We start from the raw sequence: 20,587 nt of genomic DNA, 5'->3' as shown, positions 1-20,587 counted from the left end.
AGGCCGGGCTGGGGGAGGGCTGGGGCAGAAGCGCCGGCAGCCGGGGCGTGTGTTCTGTCCCTGCATGCAGGGCCCAGCCCCTGGCGGGAGCGCCTTGCTCCGGCTCGGTGCTCGCTGGGGCAGCGGTGCAGGCCTTGCCTCCTGCCAGCTGCCGGGGGCCCTCTCCTTCCTGCTGCCACATCCCTGTGGCTCCTGCCCCGCACCGGCTGCCTCCATTCCGGCCCTACTGAACCCCTTCTGTGTGTCCTCTTGCAGACCATGGCTTTATTGTCATTGCTCTTCGTGCTCGTGCAAAGCCTGATCCAGTACCCCCAGCCAGCTGGGGATGGGCTGGATGAGGCCACGCACCGGCGAATGCAGGAGCGGGAGGAGCTGCTCGACCGCGAGATGGCTCGGCTGCTGCAGGAGCTGGAGCAAGGGCCCCCGGAGCAGCAGGACGAGGGCTGGGGAGCCCTGCTCTTTGGTGCCCTGCAGCAGTGGCCATTCTGGGCTCTTGCTGGACTCCTGCTCCTCTTGGGCCTGTGGTTTAGCTGCAGGAGAAAGAGCCGCGAAGCCAACAGCAGCGGCAAGGACCAGAGCTCCTGCAAGACCCTAGGAGAGGAGAGAGGAAAAGAACAGCAAGAAGACACTATTGATTCAAAGGAAGATGGAGAAAACCATAATATGACCGTGGAGGCAGATGACAGCGGTAATGAAAATGAAGGAGAAGGCAGTCCTGTGGCTGCAGATGAAGGAGAGGAAGATGATGCCAGTGAAGGAAATGAAGATGTGAAGGTGAAGGAAGACCAAAATGTGAAGAATGAAGATGCCTGTGACTTAAAGAAAGATGAAGGACGGAGTGGTGGGAATGTGCCAGGAGGCAACACTGCTGAAGGAAATGAAGAAGAACCTGGCAATGTTGCTCGAGATAAAGAAGGCCATGCTGAAGCAAATGAAGGAGAAAACAAGGATGTGCAGGTGGAACCAGACCATGATGCTGAAAAGAAAGAAGGAGGAGATGGAAATGAAGAAAAAACCATTGATGCAAATACGAAGGCCGGCAACAATGATGATGTAAAAGAAGGTCAATACGAGGGAGATGGAAAGGGAGAAAATGCGGATCTGAAGGTGGAGGAAAGCAGTGATGCCGGTGAGCAAAGAAGCAGTGATTGGACAGGACAGGAAGACAGCAGTGATGGTGGGAATGCAGTAGACCATTGTGGTTTTGCTGCAACTGAGGAAGAAAAGAATGACGTTGGAAACGAAGAAGGCAATGATGGAGACAAAGATGAGAAAGGCAGTGCTGCCGATATGAAGGGAGAAAAAAATGAAGATGGAAATGGAGAGGAGCACGGCAATGTTGCTTCAACTGAAGAAGGTGCTGATAAAGCAAGTGAAGGAGACAGCAACAATGTGAAGGTGAAGGAAGACAGGCATTCCAGTGAACACAGAACCAGTGATCGGAATGGGAAGGATCAGGAAAACAGGGATGCGAATGTGAAAGGCAAGAAGAATGAAGATGGAAAAGAAGAAGAAGGTGGAAATGTGGCTGCCAGTGAAAAAGAAGGCCGCGGTGATGGCAAGGACAAAGGCAGCCGTGGTGGAACTGAAGAGGAAGAAGACACCCGGGACGTTGGGAATAAGCGAGGGATCCTTTTAGTGGATCGCATACAGTGTCCTGTCGAGGACGTGGAGAGAGGTCGCTCAGTGGCAGCGGAGCTGATGGAGAGCTTCACGCGTGTCTTTACTGACAGCGTGAGCAATAGTTTCTACCCGGTGCCTCAAGAAGCCATCGGGGTGGGCAGTGCCTTTGAGGGTTGGAGTCCCCGTGAGCAGGATGTGGTGTACCGCATGCTGGTCCCACTGAATCCCCCGCCGGGACACGCCTTCCACCTGGAGCTGAACAGTGCCGGGCAGATGGCAGCAAGGACCTTCTGCGTCCGTGTGGAGCTGGTGTGCACGTGCGAGAGGGAGCAGCTGGGCGAGAAGCTGTTGTGCTTCCTGCACCACTCGCAGAAGGAGCTGCGGCGGAAGCAGAAGCCCAGCCTCCTAGAGACACTCTGCACTGGCTCCTACCTGGACGTGGAGAAAACCTCCCACTGGTTCTACCAGCTGGTGAGATGCTCGTGGCTGCATTTGCCTCAGTCGTACTCGTGGCACTTGGTGTTTCAGCCCTGCAGCCGGTCCTGCCAATTCCGGCTGAGCAAAGGCAAGGAGAGCCTGATGGTGGAGATGCTGTTTGGGGTGCGCCACGGGGACTCCGACATCTTTGTGGTCAGCCAGCCCACAGAGGCCCAGAAAGGCGGCTCCAGCAGCTCTGTGAGCAGCCGGCCCGCCAAGGCCGAGTCCATCGCAAGCACAGCGTGGCCTGAGACGTACGCTGTGGCAGAGGCAAAATTCTTCCAGCACGTGGCCAGGCAGGTGCCGTGTGAGAGCTTGCACCTGAAATGCCTGCAGCTCTTCACCTACATCCTGAGGGGCACAGGTTTTTCCAGCTCGACCTGGAAGACTGTGGTCATGCACGTGCTGACCACCGTACCGCTGTCCAAGTGGCGCAGGAGGGAATTTGAGCGGCGGCTGTGGGACATCATGGCATACCTGCGCCGCTGCCTGCAGTTGAAACGCCTGGAGCACTTTGTCCTGGGCAACAAGAGGCTTCCTGCGGAGATCAGCTTGCCGCCGGCAATGCGAACGGTCGAGCCGCTCAACCTCTTTGAGCACCTGGCCCGAGATCCGGCCGCCCACGCGGAGGCGATGCAAGCTTATGGTCAGCTGCGATTCCGCCTCTGGACGCTGCTCTCCAGCCTCTGAGAGGAATTCCCTGCACAGAGCTGTGCTGGGGGGGCTCACACCCGATGGCAGCCACGTGAGCACGGCATCATTCTTGCTTTTTTCACTGGCAATCCTGAAGCTGCTTTCCTGCTCCCATGGATGGAAGATGCTGCGGCACATGGATTCACCGTGCAGACACACATCTCTGCGTTGCCTTGCCCTTCACCTTCCAGTCATGACGGTGCTGTTGCAATATTGCCCAAAGTCTGTAAGGCAGAAACTGGCTCCACCTGCACATCCTCACGGAAGACACTGATGCTGAGAGGTTGCCTGGCACACCTGGAAGACCAAAACCGAGCCTGTTAGAAAATTAGTGTAGTTTTTTCAGTGACCTGTATGTACTTTATAATGGTTTTGTAAAGATGTAGTTCATCTCAGTCTGTGGAAGTGAAGATAATAGTTTTAACTCACTTTACCATAGGAGAATAGGTAGTCCAAGTTTTCCTAATAGGAACTAGTTTCATCATCATCGCGTCAAGAGGTCCTTTAGGATTGTTAGTGTGAGATTATTGCCCAGTTACCCTTAGTTTAGGCAGTTGAGCTACTCTGGTATAGCTGCCCTTCAGTAATATCTACATATGTATGTTTGAAGAAATAATAAAAGGAGAGAAGTTTCTCAAATTGCCTGAAAAGTGTCCTTCTTTGTATTTAACCCAATGGTTCTTAGAGAATGTCCATCCATTGCAGCTACCTGAAAAAATGACAAAGTGACTCAAGCGGTGATTGTGTCCAGCAGTCACATCTTGGTATTGCATTTCTGCAACACTCTAGAGCCAGGCTATTAATTTTGTCTCATGAATGCAACCAGAAGTCATGATGGTTGAAACAGCTCAAATATTAATTAATCCTCCCAGTGCTGCTTAAAACCTGCCCCTCCTCATTGAGAGCATGGGAAAGAAAGCTGCTGTGGCCCACGTCAGAGAGGGAAGTCCTCTGAGGGGCCAGGAACAAGCAGGCAAGAGTGAGGAGAGCAGGCAGGGACCTCCCAGAGGAGGATCGCTGCCAACAGCAGAACTCGCTGTTCCACTGAGAGGGAACTGTGCTCGCTGAGCTCCCTGCCTTTTGCTTCCTCTGCTGGGCAGGCACTGCTCCTGATGCCATGAAGATTTTTTGCCTTTTCTTTTATACCCCTATTATACCTTTTACAACTTCTGTATTCTTAGTGGGTTTTGCCTACATTCTTGGACTTGTTTGTCAAGCTAAGAGACTCAACATTTTAGAAGCTTCGTAGTTAGGGATCGGTGTGCCCCAGACCCCAAGGTCCTCTCCAGAACACATTCTGTAAACCAAGATAGAACCATCCAGTGGAAGGATCCTTGGGGAGGGGGGCTCACTTGAGCCTCTCATTGGGGAATCTTGGATAGATATGCTAATTAGTAAAACCTATAATGTTATACCTAATGTTGGGGACACAAACACACACACACACTCGGTGGGGCGCATCTCGATGCATATGACCTGGACGTGTGCACCTAAGGATCCTTAAAATAAATACCAAGGTAAAATCCCTTTTCCCCTTCTAACCGGGTATGATTCTTGATTTTAAGACCAGGAAAAGGCATCACTCCCACCACAGCCCCTTTGGCCCAGCTTGTGGAAGGAGGAGAACACCCTCCTTGCTCCCTTCTCCCCAAACACACCCACCCACTCTGTTCCCCTCTCCTCTGCCCCCAGCTGCAGAGACCTGCCCTGTCCCTTGCCCCAGCTCCAGTCTCTCATCAGTCCCTTCCACAAGGACGTGTGCTCTCAGTGGGTAGGACTTGATCTCTGTGTGCCATTGAGCCTTACGGCCTGACCGCACAGCTTGTGTGGCCTCTGGGGCGATGCTTGGATTCGGGGAGAAGCACGGCCCCCATGGCTTCTTGTTGCACAATCCACCCAGGGCTAGATTGGCCAGGGCCAAAACTATTGCAGGTGGTCAAACTGTGGGTGTGGCTGTGAGTTTTGGTGCATGTGCAAGTGTGCTGTGTGTCTGAGGAGCATGCTGGGAGAGGGGAAGGGCAGAACCTACAGCTGTCCAGTGTTGCCACTGAAACACTGTTGTGTAGCTCAGGTGCTGGTTTTAACTGGTCAGTAGTATGCAACCCCACTAGGATGGAAATTGAAAACAGTGTTCCATAAGAGCAAGCATGGCCAAATGATCTGGATGTCTTTCTGGCACTGAGCTGTTCTTTCAGGCCTTGAAAACAGGGGAGCTCTGATAAAGTAACTGAGCACCTGGTTGGTATTAACTCTCCTTTGCACTGTCAATTCCCCTTCTTTGGGAATACCTCACCCTGCGGGCTCTGTGTCTCTCCTAAGCCTGTTCGTATTGATGTGAGTGTGCTTTTCATGCCCATGCCATCTGGCACTGGTATTACACCAGAGTTGTTCCGGCCACTGCGGTTCAAGGTCTCTCCATTTCTGCATGAAACTCTCGCCTCCTTTGTTACGGACACTGCACTCCTTAGGAAGCTGAGAAATACATTTGAACATAGTGGGAAAAACGTTGAAGTGGAAGTGTTGCGAAGATGTGTGGCCAATTTCACAACATCTTTCCTGTGGAACTGCTGCAGGCTGAATGGAGCAAGTCCTGCTGTCAGATGTGCATTCGGAGAAAGCAGGTTTGAATGAAATGAGTCACAGCCAGAGAACTGTCAGCGCTTATCAGTAGTATCAGATACAGGTTTCTGTAGCCAATTGTCCTTTGGATTTACTGAAGAAGACCCCTTAGCGGTTTAAATCCTGGACACTGAAATCCACAGAAAACTCACATTTGCTCCGAAGAAAAGTCCCTTTCCCTTACTTCTGTTTCCGTTCATCAGTGGAGCACAAACTGAGTTAGAATTTAAAACTGTGTTGTTCTCTGTACAGCTGCTACCAGAGAGGATGAGCAGAAGTATCAGGACAACCTGCTGGTGTCTTCTCTGGCCATAGACATCTGGGCTGTAAGATGTAGCAAAGTCATTTATCTTGCCTCAGCGTTGCCGTGTTCATGTCCAGAGAATGGCCTGTTGTCAGAAGCCTTTCTGAAGACGCAGTTAGTTGAAAATTGCAGGTGCGGGTGCTTGCAACTACTCTAACCTTTTGTGCATCCTTCTGAGGGAAGCATAGTCTGAAATGAAGAAGTGGCAGTATTTTGAAGGCAAGTGCAATAGAAGGAGGGTAATTTGTTTGGAAAGGTGGGGATAGCACTGCCTATCATTTCACAAAGCATTCTTTGAGAAGGGAAGAGCTGCGTGCCTTAAGGTGCTAATCATGATCAGCATGTTCCATTCTGAATACCTGGACATGCTTGCAAAATACAGGACATGCCTCCATCCAGGCTGGAAAGAAGGAGCCCACTGCTGCAGGGTGGAGTGGGTTCCTTTGTGCAAGTCAGCACAAGTCCCAAAGCCTTGAGGTGGATTGGAAGGTAGAGAGCTTCTAGACACAAGCTATTGCCAGAGTGTTTGGTTGCTGTTGCCTGTTCCTCAGAGCGTGGACTAATCTCCACTCTTCATTCCCCGTGACTATTTCCTTCCTAAGGAAGATTCACGCCTTTCTGATTGCAGGTCATGTGCTTATGCAGCTAAAGGTAGCTGGGAGGCTGCTGAGCTGAGCTGAGCTGAGCTGAGCTGAGCTGAGCTGGTAGGCTAAGTGGAGCAGTAAAAGTCATTCACGGTCAGTGAGTTGACCTCAGGTCCTTCAAATAATGCAGTCCAAGAAGATTTTGCCAGTATTTCCACTGGAAGCCTACCACGGGTCTCTTGCTTTTTCTGTGTTTGACTGGCTGGTAGATTGGGAGGGACAAGAGGGTGTGAAATGCTTGAGCAGGGCATGAATGAAATGGCTTTTTTCTTTAGTTGGTCCTAGGCGTCTCAACCTGAAGTTCTAGGGAGAGAGAGTGGGAGTGGCAGAGTTTGTTTAAAGCTGCCTTTTCTCCAGGGTCAGCAAATGAATAGGCTCTTTACCACTCTGGGTCTGGTAGTGTGGGCTTTCTGAATAGCTTTAGCTACAGGTGAGTTGATAAAACATCTTCCTTAGAGTAGCGTGGAGATTTTCTCTTACCTGCTTGATTCTCAGGTGACTGGAGGTCAGAAGAAATTTTTCCTTACATTCTGCATCTTAGTTACTCCTGTGGATTAGGAGAGCACTGTGAAGGGACTGGAAGGTAGTGATCAGTAGAGATTTAAAAAGAGGAGGATGATATGCGCTGCTGAAACACAGTAGCCTGTGAAATTCCTGATTCTCTCGTCTTTCTTTGTGATGATGCCTGTGAATGACTGATCAGTGGCTGCTGTGATCCTGTCTTCCTCTGCTTCCCTCCCTGCTGGGTACCACTTGGGACATGGAGCTGTTCAATGGCGACCTCATCTAGATGGCAGAAATTATAAGGAATTGATTGTTATTATATAGGATGGTTCAGAAAACTGTTTTCTGAGTGCACCCGGCTCTTGTGTCATGGCTGGAGAAGAGAAGGGTGATTAATCAGATATTCTGTGTTTTGTCAGCCCTCAGCTGATAAAGAGTATTTCAGAGATCACCCAAGAGGAATTTGAGTAGCTCAAGAGAGCAAAAAGGGAGCTCCTGCTGTGCTGTGCTGTGATCAGCATCAGAGAAACTCTTCCCAATAAACAGCAACATCGTATCCAGTAGCAAGGATCTCCAGTCAGAAAAAAGCAAGGGAGGAGGTTTGTACTGAGGATGGCGTCTAAATGCAGACACATCTACATCCCTATACAAAATAGAGTTCCTCTCGGAATGGCAAGAGAGAAGCCAGTTGCTGCAAGTGTCAGGAGGAGCACATCTTTATGTGGCATTGAGGGAGAGCACATTAGAGTGGAGCGAGCTAAGCTTCAGGAGTTCTGTGTTTTGAGGACTTTTCTTTTTCCTTTTCCAAACTTGTATTTCTTGTTACAGTGGCTTGTCCATTTCTCAGCCAGGCTATTGATCAGCCACATCTAGCGTAAGAAGTAGTTTGGATGGTTTTTTGTGCTACTGTGCAAACCATCAGTTGGATGTAGGTGATCTTTTGTCAAACAATAAACAGATCTTTGAAAGTGTTCCTAAATTCAGGAGAGAAACCCTCCCAAAAGGGTTTATCTCACAAAAGATGTGTGAGGCAGGACAGTGCTGGTGTAAAAGAAGGGTAGGCCTTAACATTGGATGACGTTTAAACTTCCTGTGCATCATTCAAGCAGCTTCTAATTCTTGCTTTCTCACTAAACCTGTAACTAAAAATTAGCCTGTATTGTATGACAGGCTGTGGCCAAAGTAATAAATATTATTGTTAATAGTAAAGAACATCTGCCTGCAATCATCAGTAAAAGCCTGCACCTATATAGAGAGCGTATCGGGGTCCTGTCACCCATATTTGTATTTGACAAGGGTTTGTGTGGGAGGGTGCTTGTGCCTGCTTTGTACAGGGAAGCCCTGGGGTTCCCAGGTTCACGACTGATGGGTCTGCACTTTGTGTCTGTTGAGGCTCTGGGTGCCCAGGGCCATGATGAGTTCCCGGGCTGGGGATGGCGGGTGGGGCTGGCCTGTGATGCGCTCTGGGGCCTGTGACACCACAGGGGCCGTGTCACAATGGGGGCAGCTAGAAAAGGCCCCGTTGGTTGCCGTTGCCGCCAGTAGAGCCTGGGCAAGCGGTGAGTGCACACAGGTGGTGGGGAGGCCGGGCTGGGGGAGGGCTGGGGCAGAAGCGCCGGCAGCCGGGGCGTGTGTTCTGTCCCTGCATGCAGGGCCCAGCCCCTGGCGGGAGCGCCTTGCTCCGGCTCGGTGCTCGCTGGGGCAGCGGTGCAGGCCTTGCCTCCTGCCAGCTGCCGGGGGCCCTCTCCTTCCTGCTGCCACATCCCTGTGGCTCCTGCCCCGCACCGGCTGCCTCCATTCCGGCCCTACTGAACCCCTTCTGTGTGTCCTCTTGCAGACCATGGCTTTATTGTCATTGCTCTTCGTGCTCGTGCAAAGCCTGATCCAGTACCCCCAGCCAGCTGGGGATGGGCTGGATGAGGCCACGCACCGGCGAATGCAGGAGCGGGAGGAGCTGCTCGACCGCGAGATGGCTCGGCTGCTGCAGGAGCTGGAGCAAGGGCCCCCGGAGCAGCAGGACGAGGGCTGGGGAGCCCTGCTCTTTGGTGCCCTGCAGCAGTGGCCATTCTGGGCTCTTGCTGGACTCCTGCTCCTCTTGGGCCTGTGGTTTAGCTGCAGGAGAAAGAGCCGCGAAGCCAACAGCAGCGGCAAGGACCAGAGCTCCTGCAAGACCCTAGGAGAGGAGAGAGGAAAAGAACAGCAAGAAGACACTATTGATTCAAAGGAAGATGGAGAAAACCATAATATGACCGTGGAGGCAGATGACAGCGGTAATGAAAATGAAGGAGAAGGCAGTCCTGTGGCTGCAGATGAAGGAGAGGAAGATGATGCCAGTGAAGGAAATGAAGATGTGAAGGTGAAGGAAGACCAAAATGTGAAGAATGAAGATGCCTGTGACTTAAAGAAAGATGAAGGACGGAGTGGTGGGAATGTGCCAGGAGGCAACACTGCTGAAGGAAATGAAGAAGAACCTGGCAATGTTGCTCGAGATAAAGAAGGCCATGCTGAAGCAAATGAAGGAGAAAACAAGGATGTGCAGGTGGAACCAGACCATGATGCTGAAAAGAAAGAAGGAGGAGATGGAAATGAAGAAAAAACCATTGATGCAAATACGAAGGCCGGCAACAATGATGATGTAAAAGAAGGTCAATACGAGGGAGATGGAAAGGGAGAAAATGCGGATCTGAAGGTGGAGGAAAGCAGTGATGCCGGTGAGCAAAGAAGCAGTGATTGGACAGGACAGGAAGACAGCAGTGATGGTGGGAATGCAGTAGACCATTGTGGTTTTGCTGCAACTGAGGAAGAAAAGAATGACGTTGGAAACGAAGAAGGCAATGATGGAGACAAAGATGAGAAAGGCAGTGCTGCCGATATGAAGGGAGAAAAAAATGAAGATGGAAATGGAGAGGAGCACGGCAATGTTGCTTCAACTGAAGAAGGTGCTGATAAAGCAAGTGAAGGAGACAGCAACAATGTGAAGGTGAAGGAAGACAGGCATTCCAGTGAACACAGAACCAGTGATCGGAATGGGAAGGATCAGGAAAACAGGGATGCGAATGTGAAAGGCAAGAAGAATGAAGATGGAAAAGAAGAAGAAGGTGGAAATGTGGCTGCCAGTGAAAAAGAAGGCCGCGGTGATGGCAAGGACAAAGGCAGCCGTGGTGGAACTGAAGAGGAAGAAGACACCCGGGACGTTGGGAATAAGCGAGGGATCCTTTTAGTGGATCGCATACAGTGTCCTGTCGAGGACGTGGAGAGAGGTCGCTCAGTGGCAGCGGAGCTGATGGAGAGCTTCACGCGTGTCTTTACTGACAGCGTGAGCAATAGTTTCTACCCGGTGCCTCAAGAAGCCATCGGGGTGGGCAGTGCCTTTGAGGGTTGGAGTCCCCGTGAGCAGGATGTGGTGTACCGCATGCTGGTCCCACTGAATCCCCCGCCGGGACACGCCTTCCACCTGGAGCTGAACAGTGCCGGGCAGATGGCAGCAAGGACCTTCTGCGTCCGTGTGGAGCTGGTGTGCACGTGCGAGAGGGAGCAGCTGGGCGAGAAGCTGTTGTGCTTCCTGCACCACTCGCAGAAGGAGCTGCGGCGGAAGCAGAAGCCCAGCCTCCTAGAGACACTCTGCACTGGCTCCTACCTGGACGTGGAGAAAACCTCCCACTGGTTCTACCAGCTGGTGAGATGCTCGTGGCTGCATTTGCCTCAGTCGTACTCGTGGCACTTGGTGTTTCAGCCCTGCAGCCGGTCCTGCCAATTCCGGCTGAGCAAAGGCAAGGAGAGCCTGATGGTGGAGATGCTGTTTGGGGTGCGCCACGGGGACTCCGACATCTTTGTGGTCAGCCAGCCCACAGAGGCCCAGAAAGGCGGCTCCAGCAGCTCTGTGAGCAGCCGGCCCGCCAAGGCCGAGTCCATCGCAAGCACAGCGTGGCCTGAGACGTACGCTGTGGCAGAGGCAAAATTCTTCCAGCACGTGGCCAGGCAGGTGCCGTGTGAGAGCTTGCACCTGAAATGCCTGCAGCTCTTCACCTACATCCTGAGGGGCACAGGTTTTTCCAGCTCGACCTGGAAGACTGTGGTCATGCACGTGCTGACCACCGTACCGCTGTCCAAGTGGCGCAGGAGGGAATTTGAGCGGCGGCTGTGGGACATCATGGCATACCTGCGCCGCTGCCTGCAGTTGAAACGCCTGGAGCACTTTGTCCTGGGCAACAAGAGGCTTCCTGCGGAGATCAGCTTGCCGCCGGCAATGCGAACGGTCGAGCCGCTCAACCTCTTTGAGCACCTGGCCCGAGATCCGGCCGCCCACGCGGAGGCGATGCAAGCTTATGGTCAGCTGCGATTCCGCCTCTGGACGCTGCTCTCCAGCCTCTGAGAGGAATTCCCTGCACAGAGCTGTGCTGGGGGGGCTCACACCCGATGGCAGCCACGTGAGCACGGCATCATTCTTGCTTTTTTCACTGGCAATCCTGAAGCTGCTTTCCTGCTCCCATGGATGGAAGATGCTGCGGCACATGGATTCACCGTGCAGACACACATCTCTGCGTTGCCTTGCCCTTCACCTTCCAGTCATGACGGTGCTGTTGCAATATTGCCCAAAGTCTGTAAGGCAGAAACTGGCTCCACCTGCACATCCTCACGGAAGACACTGATGCTGAGAGGTTGCCTGGCACACCTGGAAGACCAAAACCGAGCCTGTTAGAAAATTAGTGTAGTTTTTTCAGTGACCTGTATGTACTTTATAATGGTTTTGTAAAGATGTAGTTCATCTCAGTCTGTGGAAGTGAAGATAATAGTTTTAACTCACTTTACCATAGGAGAATAGGTAGTCCAAGTTTTCCTAATAGGAACTAGTTTCATCATCATCGCGTCAAGAGGTCCTTTAGGATTGTTAGTGTGAGATTATTGCCCAGTTACCCTTAGTTTAGGCAGTTGAGCTACTCTGGTATAGCTGCCCTTCAGTAATATCTACATATGTATGTTTGAAGAAATAATAAAAGGAGAGAAGTTTCTCAAATTGCCTGAAAAGTGTCCTTCTTTGTATTTAACCCAATGGTTCTTAGAGAATGTCCATCCATTGCAGCTACCTGAAAAAATGACAAAGTGACTCAAGCGGTGATTGTGTCCAGCAGTCACATCTCGGTATTGCATTTCTGCAACACTCTAGAGCCAGGCTATTAATTTTGTCTCATGAATGCAACCAGAAGTCATGATGGTTGAAACAGCTCAAATATTAATTAATCCTCCCAGTGCTGCTTAAAACCTGCCCCTCCTCATTGAGAGCATGGGAAAGAAAGCTGCTGTGGCCCACGTCAGAGAGGGAAGTCCTCTGAGGGGCCAGGAACAAGCAGGCAAGAGTGAGGAGAGCAGGCAGGGACCTCCCAGAGGAGGATCGCTGCCAACAGCAGAACTCGCTGTTCCACTGAGAGGGAACTGTGCTCGCTGAGCTCCCTGCCTTTTGCTTCCTCTGCTGGGCAGGCACTGCTCCTGATGCCATGAAGATTTTTTGCCTTTTCTTTTATACCCCTATTATACCTTTTACAACTTCTGTATTCTTAGTGGGTTTTGCCTACATTCTTGGACTTGTTTGTCAAGCTAAGAGACTCAACATTTTAGAAGCTTCGTAGTTAGGGATCGGTGTGCCCCAGACCCCAAGGTCCTCTCCAGAACACATTCTGTAAACCAAGATAGAACCATCCAGTGGAAGGATCCTTGGGGAGGGGGGCTCACTTGAGCCTCTCATTGGGGAATCTTGGATAGATATGCTAATTAGTAAAACCTATAATGTTATACCTAATGTTGGGGACACAAACACACACACACACTCGGTGGGGCGCATCTCGATGCATATGACCTGGACGTGTGCACCTAAGGATCCTTAAAATAAATACCAAGGTAAAATCCCTTTTCCCCTTCTAACCGGGTATGATTCTTGATTTTAAGACCAGGAAAAGGCATCACTCCCACCACAGCCCCTTTGGCCCAGCTTGTGGAAGGAGGAGAACACCCTCCTTGCTCCCTTCTCCCCAAACACACCCACCCACTCTGTTCCCCTCTCCTCTGCCCCCAGCTGCAGAGACCTGCCCTGTCCCTTGCCCCAGCTCCAGTCTCTCATCAGTCCCTTCCACAAGGACGTGTGCTCTCAGTGGGTAGGACTTGATCTCTGTGTGCCATTGAGCCTTACGGCCTGACCGCACAGCTTGTGTGGCCTCTGGGGCGATGCTTGGATTCGGGGAGAAGCACGGCCCCCATGGCTTCTTGTTGCACAATCCACCCAGGGCTAGATTGGCCAGGGCCAAAACTATTGCAGGTGGTCAAACTGTGGGTGTGGCTGTGAGTTTTGGTGCATGTGCAAGTGTGCTGTGTGTCTGAGGAGCATGCTGGGAGAGGGGAAGGGCAGAACCTACAGCTGTCCAGTGTTGCCACTGAAACACTGTTGTGTAGCTCAGGTGCTGGTTTTAACTGGTCAGTAGTATGCAACCCCACTAGGATGGAAATTGAAAACAGTGTTCCATAAGAGCAAGCATGGCCAAATGATCTGGATGTCTTTCTGGCACTGAGCTGTTCTTTCAGGCCTTGAAAACAGGGGAGCTCTGATAAAGTAACTGAGCACCTGGTTGGTATTAACTCTCCTTTGCACTGTCAATTCCCCTTCTTTGGGAATACCTCACCCTGCGGGCTCTGTGTCTCTCCTAAGCCTGTTCGTATTGATGTGAGTGTGCTTTTCATGCCCATGCCATCTGGCACTGGTATTACACCAGAGTTGTTCCGGCCACTGCGGTTCAAGGTCTCTCCATTTCTGCATGAAACTCTCGCCTCCTTTGTTACGGACACTGCACTCCTTAGGAAGCTGAGAAATACATTTGAACATAGTGGGAAAAACGTTGAAGTGGAAGTGTTGCGAAGATGTGTGGCCAATTTCACAACATCTTTCCTGTGGAACTGCTGCAGGCTGAATGGAGCAAGTCCTGCTGTCAGATGTGCATTCGGAGAAAGCAGGTTTGAATGAAATGAGTCACAGCCAGAGAACTGTCAGCGCTTATCAGTAGTATCAGATACAGGTTTCTGTAGCCAATTGTCCTTTGGATTTACTGAAGAAGACCCCTTAGCGGTTTAAATCCTGGACACTGAAATCCACAGAAAACTCACATTTGCTCCGAAGAAAAGTCCCTTTCCCTTACTTCTGTTTCCGTTCATCAGTGGAGCACAAACTGAGTTAGAATTTAAAACTGTGTTGTTCTCTGTACAGCTGCTACCAGAGAGGATGAGCAGAAGTATCAGGACAACCTGCTGGTGTCTTCTCTGGCCATAGACATCTGGGCTGTAAGATGTAGCAAAGTCATTTATCTTGCCTCAGCGTTGCCGTGTTCATGTCCAGAGAATGGCCTGTTGTCAGAAGCCTTTCTGAAGACGCAGTTAGTTGAAAATTGCAGGTGCGGGTGCTTGCAACTACTCTAACCTTTTGTGCATCCTTCTGAGGGAAGCATAGTCTGAAATGAAGAAGTGGCAGTATTTTGAAGGCAAGTGCAATAGAAGGAGGGTAATTTGTTTGGAAAGGTGGGGATAGCACTGCCTATCATTTCACAAAGCATTCTTTGAGAAGGGAAGAGCTGCGTGCCTTAAGGTGCTAATCATGATCAGCATGTTCCATTCTGAATACCTGGACATGCTTGCAAAATACAGGACATGCCTCCATCCAGGCTGGAAAGAAGGAGCCCACTGCTGCAGGGTGGAGTGGGTTCCTTTGTGCAAGTCAGCACAAGTCCCAAAGCCTTGAGGTGGATTGGAAGGTAGAGAGCTTCTAGACACAAGCTATTGCCAGAGTGTTTGGTTGCTGTTGCCTGTTCCTCAGAGCGTGGACTAATCTCCACTCTTCATTCCCCGTGACTGTTTCCTTCCTAAGGAAGATTCACGCCTTTCTGATTGCAGGTCATGTGCTTATGCAGCTAAAGGTAGCTGGGAGGCTGCTGAGCTGAGCTGAGCTGAGCTGAGCTGAGCTGAGCTGGTAGGCTAAGTGGAGCAGTAAAAGTCATTCACGGTCAGTGAGTTGACCTCAGGTCCTTCAAATAATGCAGTCCAAGAAGATTTTGCCAGTATTTCCACTGGAAGCCTACCACGGGTCTCTTGCTTTTTCTGTGTTTGACTGGCTGGTAGATTGGGAGGGACAAGAGGGTGTGAAATGCTTGAGCAGGGCATGAATGAAATGGCTTTTTTCTTTAGTTGGTCCTAGGCGTCTCAACCTGAAGTTCTAGGGAGAGAGAGTGGGAGTGGCAGAGTTTGTTTAAAGCTGCCTTTTCTCCAGGGTCAGCAAATGAATAGGCTCTTTACCACTCTGGGTCTGGTAGTGTGGGCTTTCTGAATAGCTTTAGCTACAGGTGAGTTGATAAAACATCTTCCTTAGAGTAGCGTGGAGATTTTCTCTTACCTGCTTGATTCTCAGGTGACTGGAGGTCAGAAGAAATTTTTCCTTACATTCTGCATCTTAGTTACTCCTGTGGATTAGGAGAGCACTGTGAAGGGACTGGAAGGTAGTGATCAGTAGAGATTTAAAAAGAGGAGGATGATATGCGCTGCTGAAACACAGTAGCCTGTGAAATTCCTGATTCTCTCGTCTTTCTTTGTGATGATGCCTGTGAATGACTGATCAGTGGCTGCTGTGATCCTGTCTTCCTCTGCTTCCCTCCCTGCTGGGTACCACTTGGGACATGGAGCTGTTCAATGGCGACCTCATCTAGATGGCAGAAATTATAAGGAATTGATTGTTATTATATAGGATGGTTCAGAAAACTGTTTTCTGAGTGCACCCGGCTCTTGTGTCATGGCTGGAGAAGAGAAGGGTGATTAATCAGATATTCTGTGTTTTGTCAGCCCTCAGCTGATAAAGAGTATTTCAGAGATCACCCAAGAGGAATTTGAGTAGCTCAAGAGAGCAAAAAGGGAGCTCCTGCTGTGCTGTGCTGTGATCAGCATCAGAGAAACTCTTCCCAATAAACAGCAACATCGTATCCAGTAGCAAGGATCTCCAGTCAGAAAAAAGCAAGGGAGGAGGTTTGTACTGAGGATGGCGTCTAAATGCAGACACATCTACATCCCTATACAAAATAGAGTTCCTCTCGGAATGGCAAGAGAGAAGCCAGTTGCTGCAAGTGTCAGGAGGAGCACATCTTTATGTGGCATTGAGGGAGAGCACATTAGAGTGGAGCGAGCTAAGCTTCAGGAGTTCTGTGTTTTGAGGACTTTTCTTTTTCCTTTTCCAAACTTGTATTTCTTGTTACAGTGGCTTGTCCATTTCTCAGCCAGGCTATTGATCAGCCACATCTAGCGTAAGAAGTAGTTTGGATGGTTTTTTGTGCTACTGTGCAAACCATCAGTTGGATGTAGGTGATCTTTTGTCAAACAATAAACAGATCTTTGAAAGTGTTCCTAAATTCAGGAGAGAAACCCTCCCAAAAGGGTTTATCTCACAAAAGATGTGTGAGGCAGGACAGTGCTGGTGTAAAAGAAGGGTAGGCCTTAACATTGGATGACGTTTAAACTTCCTGTGCATCATTCAAGCAGCTTCTAATTCTTGCTTTCTCACTAAACCTGTAACTAAAAATTAGCCTGTATTGTATGACAGGCTGTGGCCAAAGTAATAAATATTATTGTTAATAGTAAAGAACATCTGCCTGCAATCATCAGTAAAAGCCTGCACCTATATAGAGAGCGTATCGGGGTCCTGTCACCCATATTTGTATTTGACAAGGGTTTGTGTGGGAGGGTGCTTGTGCCTGCTTTGTACAGGGAAGCCCTGGGGTTCCCAGGTTCACGACTGATGGGTCTGCACTTTGTGTCTGTTGAGGCTCTGGGTGCCCAGGGCCATGATGAGTTCCCGGGCTGGGGATGGCGGGTGGGGCTGGCCTGTGATGCGCTCTGGGGCCTGTGACACCACAGGGGCCGTGTCACAATGGGGGCAGCTAGAAAAGGCCCCGTTGGTTGCCGTTGCCCCCAGTAGAGCCTGGGCAAGCGGTGAGTGCACACAGGTGGTGGGGAGGCCGGGCTGGGGGAGGGCTGGGGCAGAAGCGCCGGCAGCCGGGGCGTGTGTTCTGTCCCTGCATGCAGGGCCCAGCCCCTGGCGGGAGCGCCTTGCTCCGGCTCGGTGCTCGCTGGGGCAGCGGTGCAGGCCTTGCCTCCTGCCAGCTGCCGGGGGCCCTCTCCTTCCTGCTGCCACATCCCTGTGGCTCCTGCCCCGCACCGGCTGCCTCCATTCCGGCCCTACTGAACCCCTTCTGTGTGTCCTCTTGCAGACCATGGCTTTATTGTCATTGCTCTTCGTGCTCGTGCAAAGCCTGATCCAGTACCCCCAGCCAGCTGGGGATGGGCTGGATGAGGCCACGCACCGGCGAATGCAGGAGCGGGAGGAGCTGCTCGACCGCGAGATGGCTCGGCTGCTGCAGGAGCTGGAGCAAGGGCCCCCGGAGCAGCAGGACGAGGGCTGGGGAGCCCTGCTCTTTGGTGCCCTGCAGCAGTGGCCATTCTGGGCTCTTGCTGGACTCCTGCTCCTCTTGGGCCTGTGGTTTAGCTGCAGGAGAAAGAGCCGCGAAGCCAACAGCAGCGGCAAGGACCAGAGCTCCTGCAAGACCCTAGGAGAGGAGAGAGGAAAAGAACAGCAAGAAGACACTATTGATTCAAAGGAAGATGGAGAAAACCATAATATGACCGTGGAGGCAGATGACAGCGGTAATGAAAATGAAGGAGAAGGCAGTCCTGTGGCTGCAGATGAAGGAGAGGAAGATGATGCCAGTGAAGGAAATGAAGATGTGAAGGTGAAGGAAGACCAAAATGTGAAGAATGAAGATGCCTGTGACTTAAAGAAAGATGAAGGACGGAGTGGTGGGAATGTGCCAGGAGGCAACACTGCTGAAGGAAATGAAGAAGAACCTGGCAATGTTGCTCGAGATAAAGAAGGCCATGCTGAAGCAAATGAAGGAGAAAACAAGGATGTGCAGGTGGAACCAGACCATGATGCTGAAAAGAAAGAAGGAGGAGATGGAAATGAAGAAAAAACCATTGATGCAAATACGAAGGCCGGCAACAATGATGATGTAAAAGAAGGTCAATACGAGGGAGATGGAAAGGGAGAAAATGCGGATCTGAAGGTGGAGGAAAGCAGTGATGCCGGTGAGCAAAGAAGCAGTGATTGGACAGGACAGGAAGACAGCAGTGATGGTGGGAATGCAGTAGACCATTGTGGTTTTGCTGCAACTGAGGAAGAAAAGAATGACGTTGGAAACGAAGAAGGCAATGATGGAGACAAAGATGAGAAAGGCAGTGCTGCCGATATGAAGGGAGAAAAAAATGAAGATGGAAATGGAGAGGAGCACGGCAATGTTGCTTCAACTGAAGAAGGTGCTGATAAAGCAAGTGAAGGAGACAGCAACAATGTGAAGGTGAAGGAAGACAGGCATTCCAGTGAACACAGAACCAGTGATCGGAATGGGAAGGATCAGGAAAACAGGGATGCGAATGTGAAAGGCAAGAAGAATGAAGATGGAAAAGAAGAAGAAGGTGGAAATGTGGCTGCCAGTGAAAAAGAAGGCCGCGGTGATGGCAAGGACAAAGGCAGCCGTGGTGGAACTGAAGAGGAAGAAGACACCCGGGACGTTGGGAATAAGCGAGGGATCCTTTTAGTGGATCGCATACAGTGTCCTGTCGAGGACGTGGAGAGAGGTCGCTCAGTGGCAGCGGAGCTGATGGAGAGCTTCACGCGTGTCTTTACTGACAGCGTGAGCAATAGTTTCTACCCGGTGCCTCAAGAAGCCATCGGGGTGGGCAGTGCCTTTGAGGGTTGGAGTCCCCGTGAGCAGGATGTGGTGTACCGCATGCTGGTCCCACTGAATCCCCCGCCGGGACACGCCTTCCACCTGGAGCTGAACAGTGCCGGGCAGATGGCAGCAAGGACCTTCTGCGTCCGTGTGGAGCTGGTGTGCACGTGCGAGAGGGAGCAGCTGGGCGAGAAGCTGTTGTGCTTCCTGCACCACTCGCAGAAGGAGCTGCGGCGGAAGCAGAAGCCCAGCCTCCTAGAGACACTCTGCACTGGCTCCTACCTGGACGTGGAGAAAACCTCCCACTGGTTCTACCAGCTGGTGAGATGCTCGTGGCTGCATTTGCCTCAGTCGTACTCGTGGCACTTGGTGTTTCAGCCCTGCAGCCGGTCCTGCCAATTCCGGCTGAGCAAAGGCAAGGAGAGCCTGATGGTGGAGATGCTGTTTGGGGTGCGCCACGGGGACTCCGACATCTTTGTGGTCAGCCAGCCCACAGAGGCCCAGAAAGGCGGCTCCAGCAGCTCTGTGAGCAGCCGGCCCGCCAAGGCCGAGTCCATCGCAAGCACAGCGTGGCCTGAGACGTACGCTGTGGCAGAGGCAAAATTCTTCCAGCACGTGGCCAGGCAGGTGCCGTGTGAGAGCTTGCACCTGAAATGCCTGCAGCTCTTCACCTACATCCTGAGGGGCACAGGTTTTTCCAGCTCGACCTGGAAGACTGTGGTCATGCACGTGCTGACCACCGTACCGCTGTCCAAGTGGCGCAGGAGGGAATTTGAGCGGCGGCTGTGGGACATCATGGCATACCTGCGCCGCTGCCTGCAGTTGAAACGCCTGGAGCACTTTGTCCTGGGCAACAAGAGGCTTCCTGCGGAGATCAGCTTGCCGCCGGCAATGCGAACGGTCGAGCCGCTCAACCTCTTTGAGCACCTGGCCCGAGATCCGGCCGCCCACGCGGAGGCGATGCAAGCTTATGGTCAGCTGCGATTCCGCCTCTGGACGCTGCTCTCCAGCCTCTGAGAGGAATTCCCTGCACAGAGCTGTGCTGGGGGGGCTCACACCCGATGGCAGCCACGTGAGCACGGCATCATTCTTGCTTTTTTCACTGGCAATCCTGAAGCTGCTTTCCTGCTCCCATGGATGGAAGATGCTGCGGCACATGGATTCACCGTGCAGACACACATCTCTGCGTTGCCTTGCCCTTCACCTTCCAGTCATGACGGTGCTGTTGCAATATTGCCCAAAGTCTGTAAGGCAGAAACTGGCTCCACCTGCACATCCTCACGGAAGACACTGATGCTGAGAGGTTGCCTGGCACACCTGGAAGACCAAAACCGAGCCTGTTAGAAAATTAGTGTAGTTTTTTCAGTGACCTGTATGTACTTTATAATGGTTTTGTAAAGATGTAGTTCATCTCAGTCTGTGGAAGTGAAGATAATAGTTTTAACTCACTTTACCATAGGAGAATAGGTAGTCCAAGTTTTCCTAATAGGAACTAGTTTCATCATCATCGCGTCAAGAGGTCCTTTAGGATTGTTAGTGTGAGATTATTGCCCAGTTACCCTTAGTTTAGGCAGTTGAGCTACTCTGGTATAGCTGCCCTTCAGTAATATCTACATATGTATGTTTGAAGAAATAATAAAAGGAGAGAAGTTTCTCAAATTGCCTGAAAAGTGTCCTTCTTTGTATTTAACCCAATGGTTCTTAGAGAATGTCCATCCATTGCAGCTACCTGAAAAAATGACAAAGTGACTCAAGCGGTGATTGTGTCCAGCAGTCACATCTCGGTATTGCATTTCTGCAACACTCTAGAGCCAGGCTATTAATTTTGTCTCATGAATGCAACCAGAAGTCATGATGGTTGAAACAGCTCAAATATTAATTAATCCTCCCAGTGCTGCTTAAAACCTGCCCCTCCTCATTGA

The 20,587-nt window shown here is 51.1% G+C and overlaps 3 protein-coding genes across 3 annotated transcripts; all 3 read left to right on the top strand.

Moving 5' to 3' along the window:
- Nucleotides 1-1,290: 1,290 nt before the first annotated feature.
- Nucleotides 1,291-2,790, top strand: LOC138104457 (inositol 1,4,5-trisphosphate receptor-interacting protein-like 1). The gene has a single exon (XM_069003759.1). It carries the CDS (start codon nt 1,291-1,293, stop codon nt 2,788-2,790), a length of 1,500 nt encoding a protein of 499 aa, XP_068859860.1.
- Nucleotides 2,791-9,736: 6,946 nt separating this feature from the next.
- LOC138104456 (inositol 1,4,5-trisphosphate receptor-interacting protein-like 1) lies at nt 9,737-11,236 on the top strand. The gene has a single exon (XM_069003758.1). The coding sequence runs from the start codon at nt 9,737-9,739 to the stop codon at nt 11,234-11,236; it is 1,500 nt and encodes a 499-aa protein (XP_068859859.1).
- A 6,946-nt stretch (nt 11,237-18,182) lies between these two features.
- Nucleotides 18,183-19,682, top strand: LOC138104455 (inositol 1,4,5-trisphosphate receptor-interacting protein-like 1). Its single transcript, XM_069003756.1, has one exon. It carries the CDS (start codon nt 18,183-18,185, stop codon nt 19,680-19,682), a length of 1,500 nt encoding a protein of 499 aa, XP_068859857.1.
- Nucleotides 19,683-20,587: the final 905 nt, after the last annotated feature.

The sequence above is a fragment of the Aphelocoma coerulescens genome, chromosome 1A (genome assembly GCF_041296385.1).
Source record: "Aphelocoma coerulescens isolate FSJ_1873_10779 chromosome 1A, UR_Acoe_1.0, whole genome shotgun sequence".
NCBI classification, from domain to species: Eukaryota; Metazoa; Chordata; class Aves; order Passeriformes; family Corvidae; genus Aphelocoma; species Aphelocoma coerulescens.
The sequence above is the reverse complement of the archived record's forward strand: the minus strand, read 5'-3'. Positions and strand labels throughout refer to the sequence as shown.

What these genes read in the sequence shown, in the direction of transcription:
- LOC138104456 (XM_069003758.1), top strand. Translation starts at nt 9,737, where the DNA reads ATGAAGGGAGAAAAAAATGAAGATGGAAATGGAGAGGAGCACGGCAAT.
- LOC138104455 (XM_069003756.1), top strand. Translation starts at nt 18,183, where the DNA reads ATGAAGGGAGAAAAAAATGAAGATGGAAATGGAGAGGAGCACGGCAAT.
- LOC138104457 (XM_069003759.1), top strand. Translation starts at nt 1,291, where the DNA reads ATGAAGGGAGAAAAAAATGAAGATGGAAATGGAGAGGAGCACGGCAAT.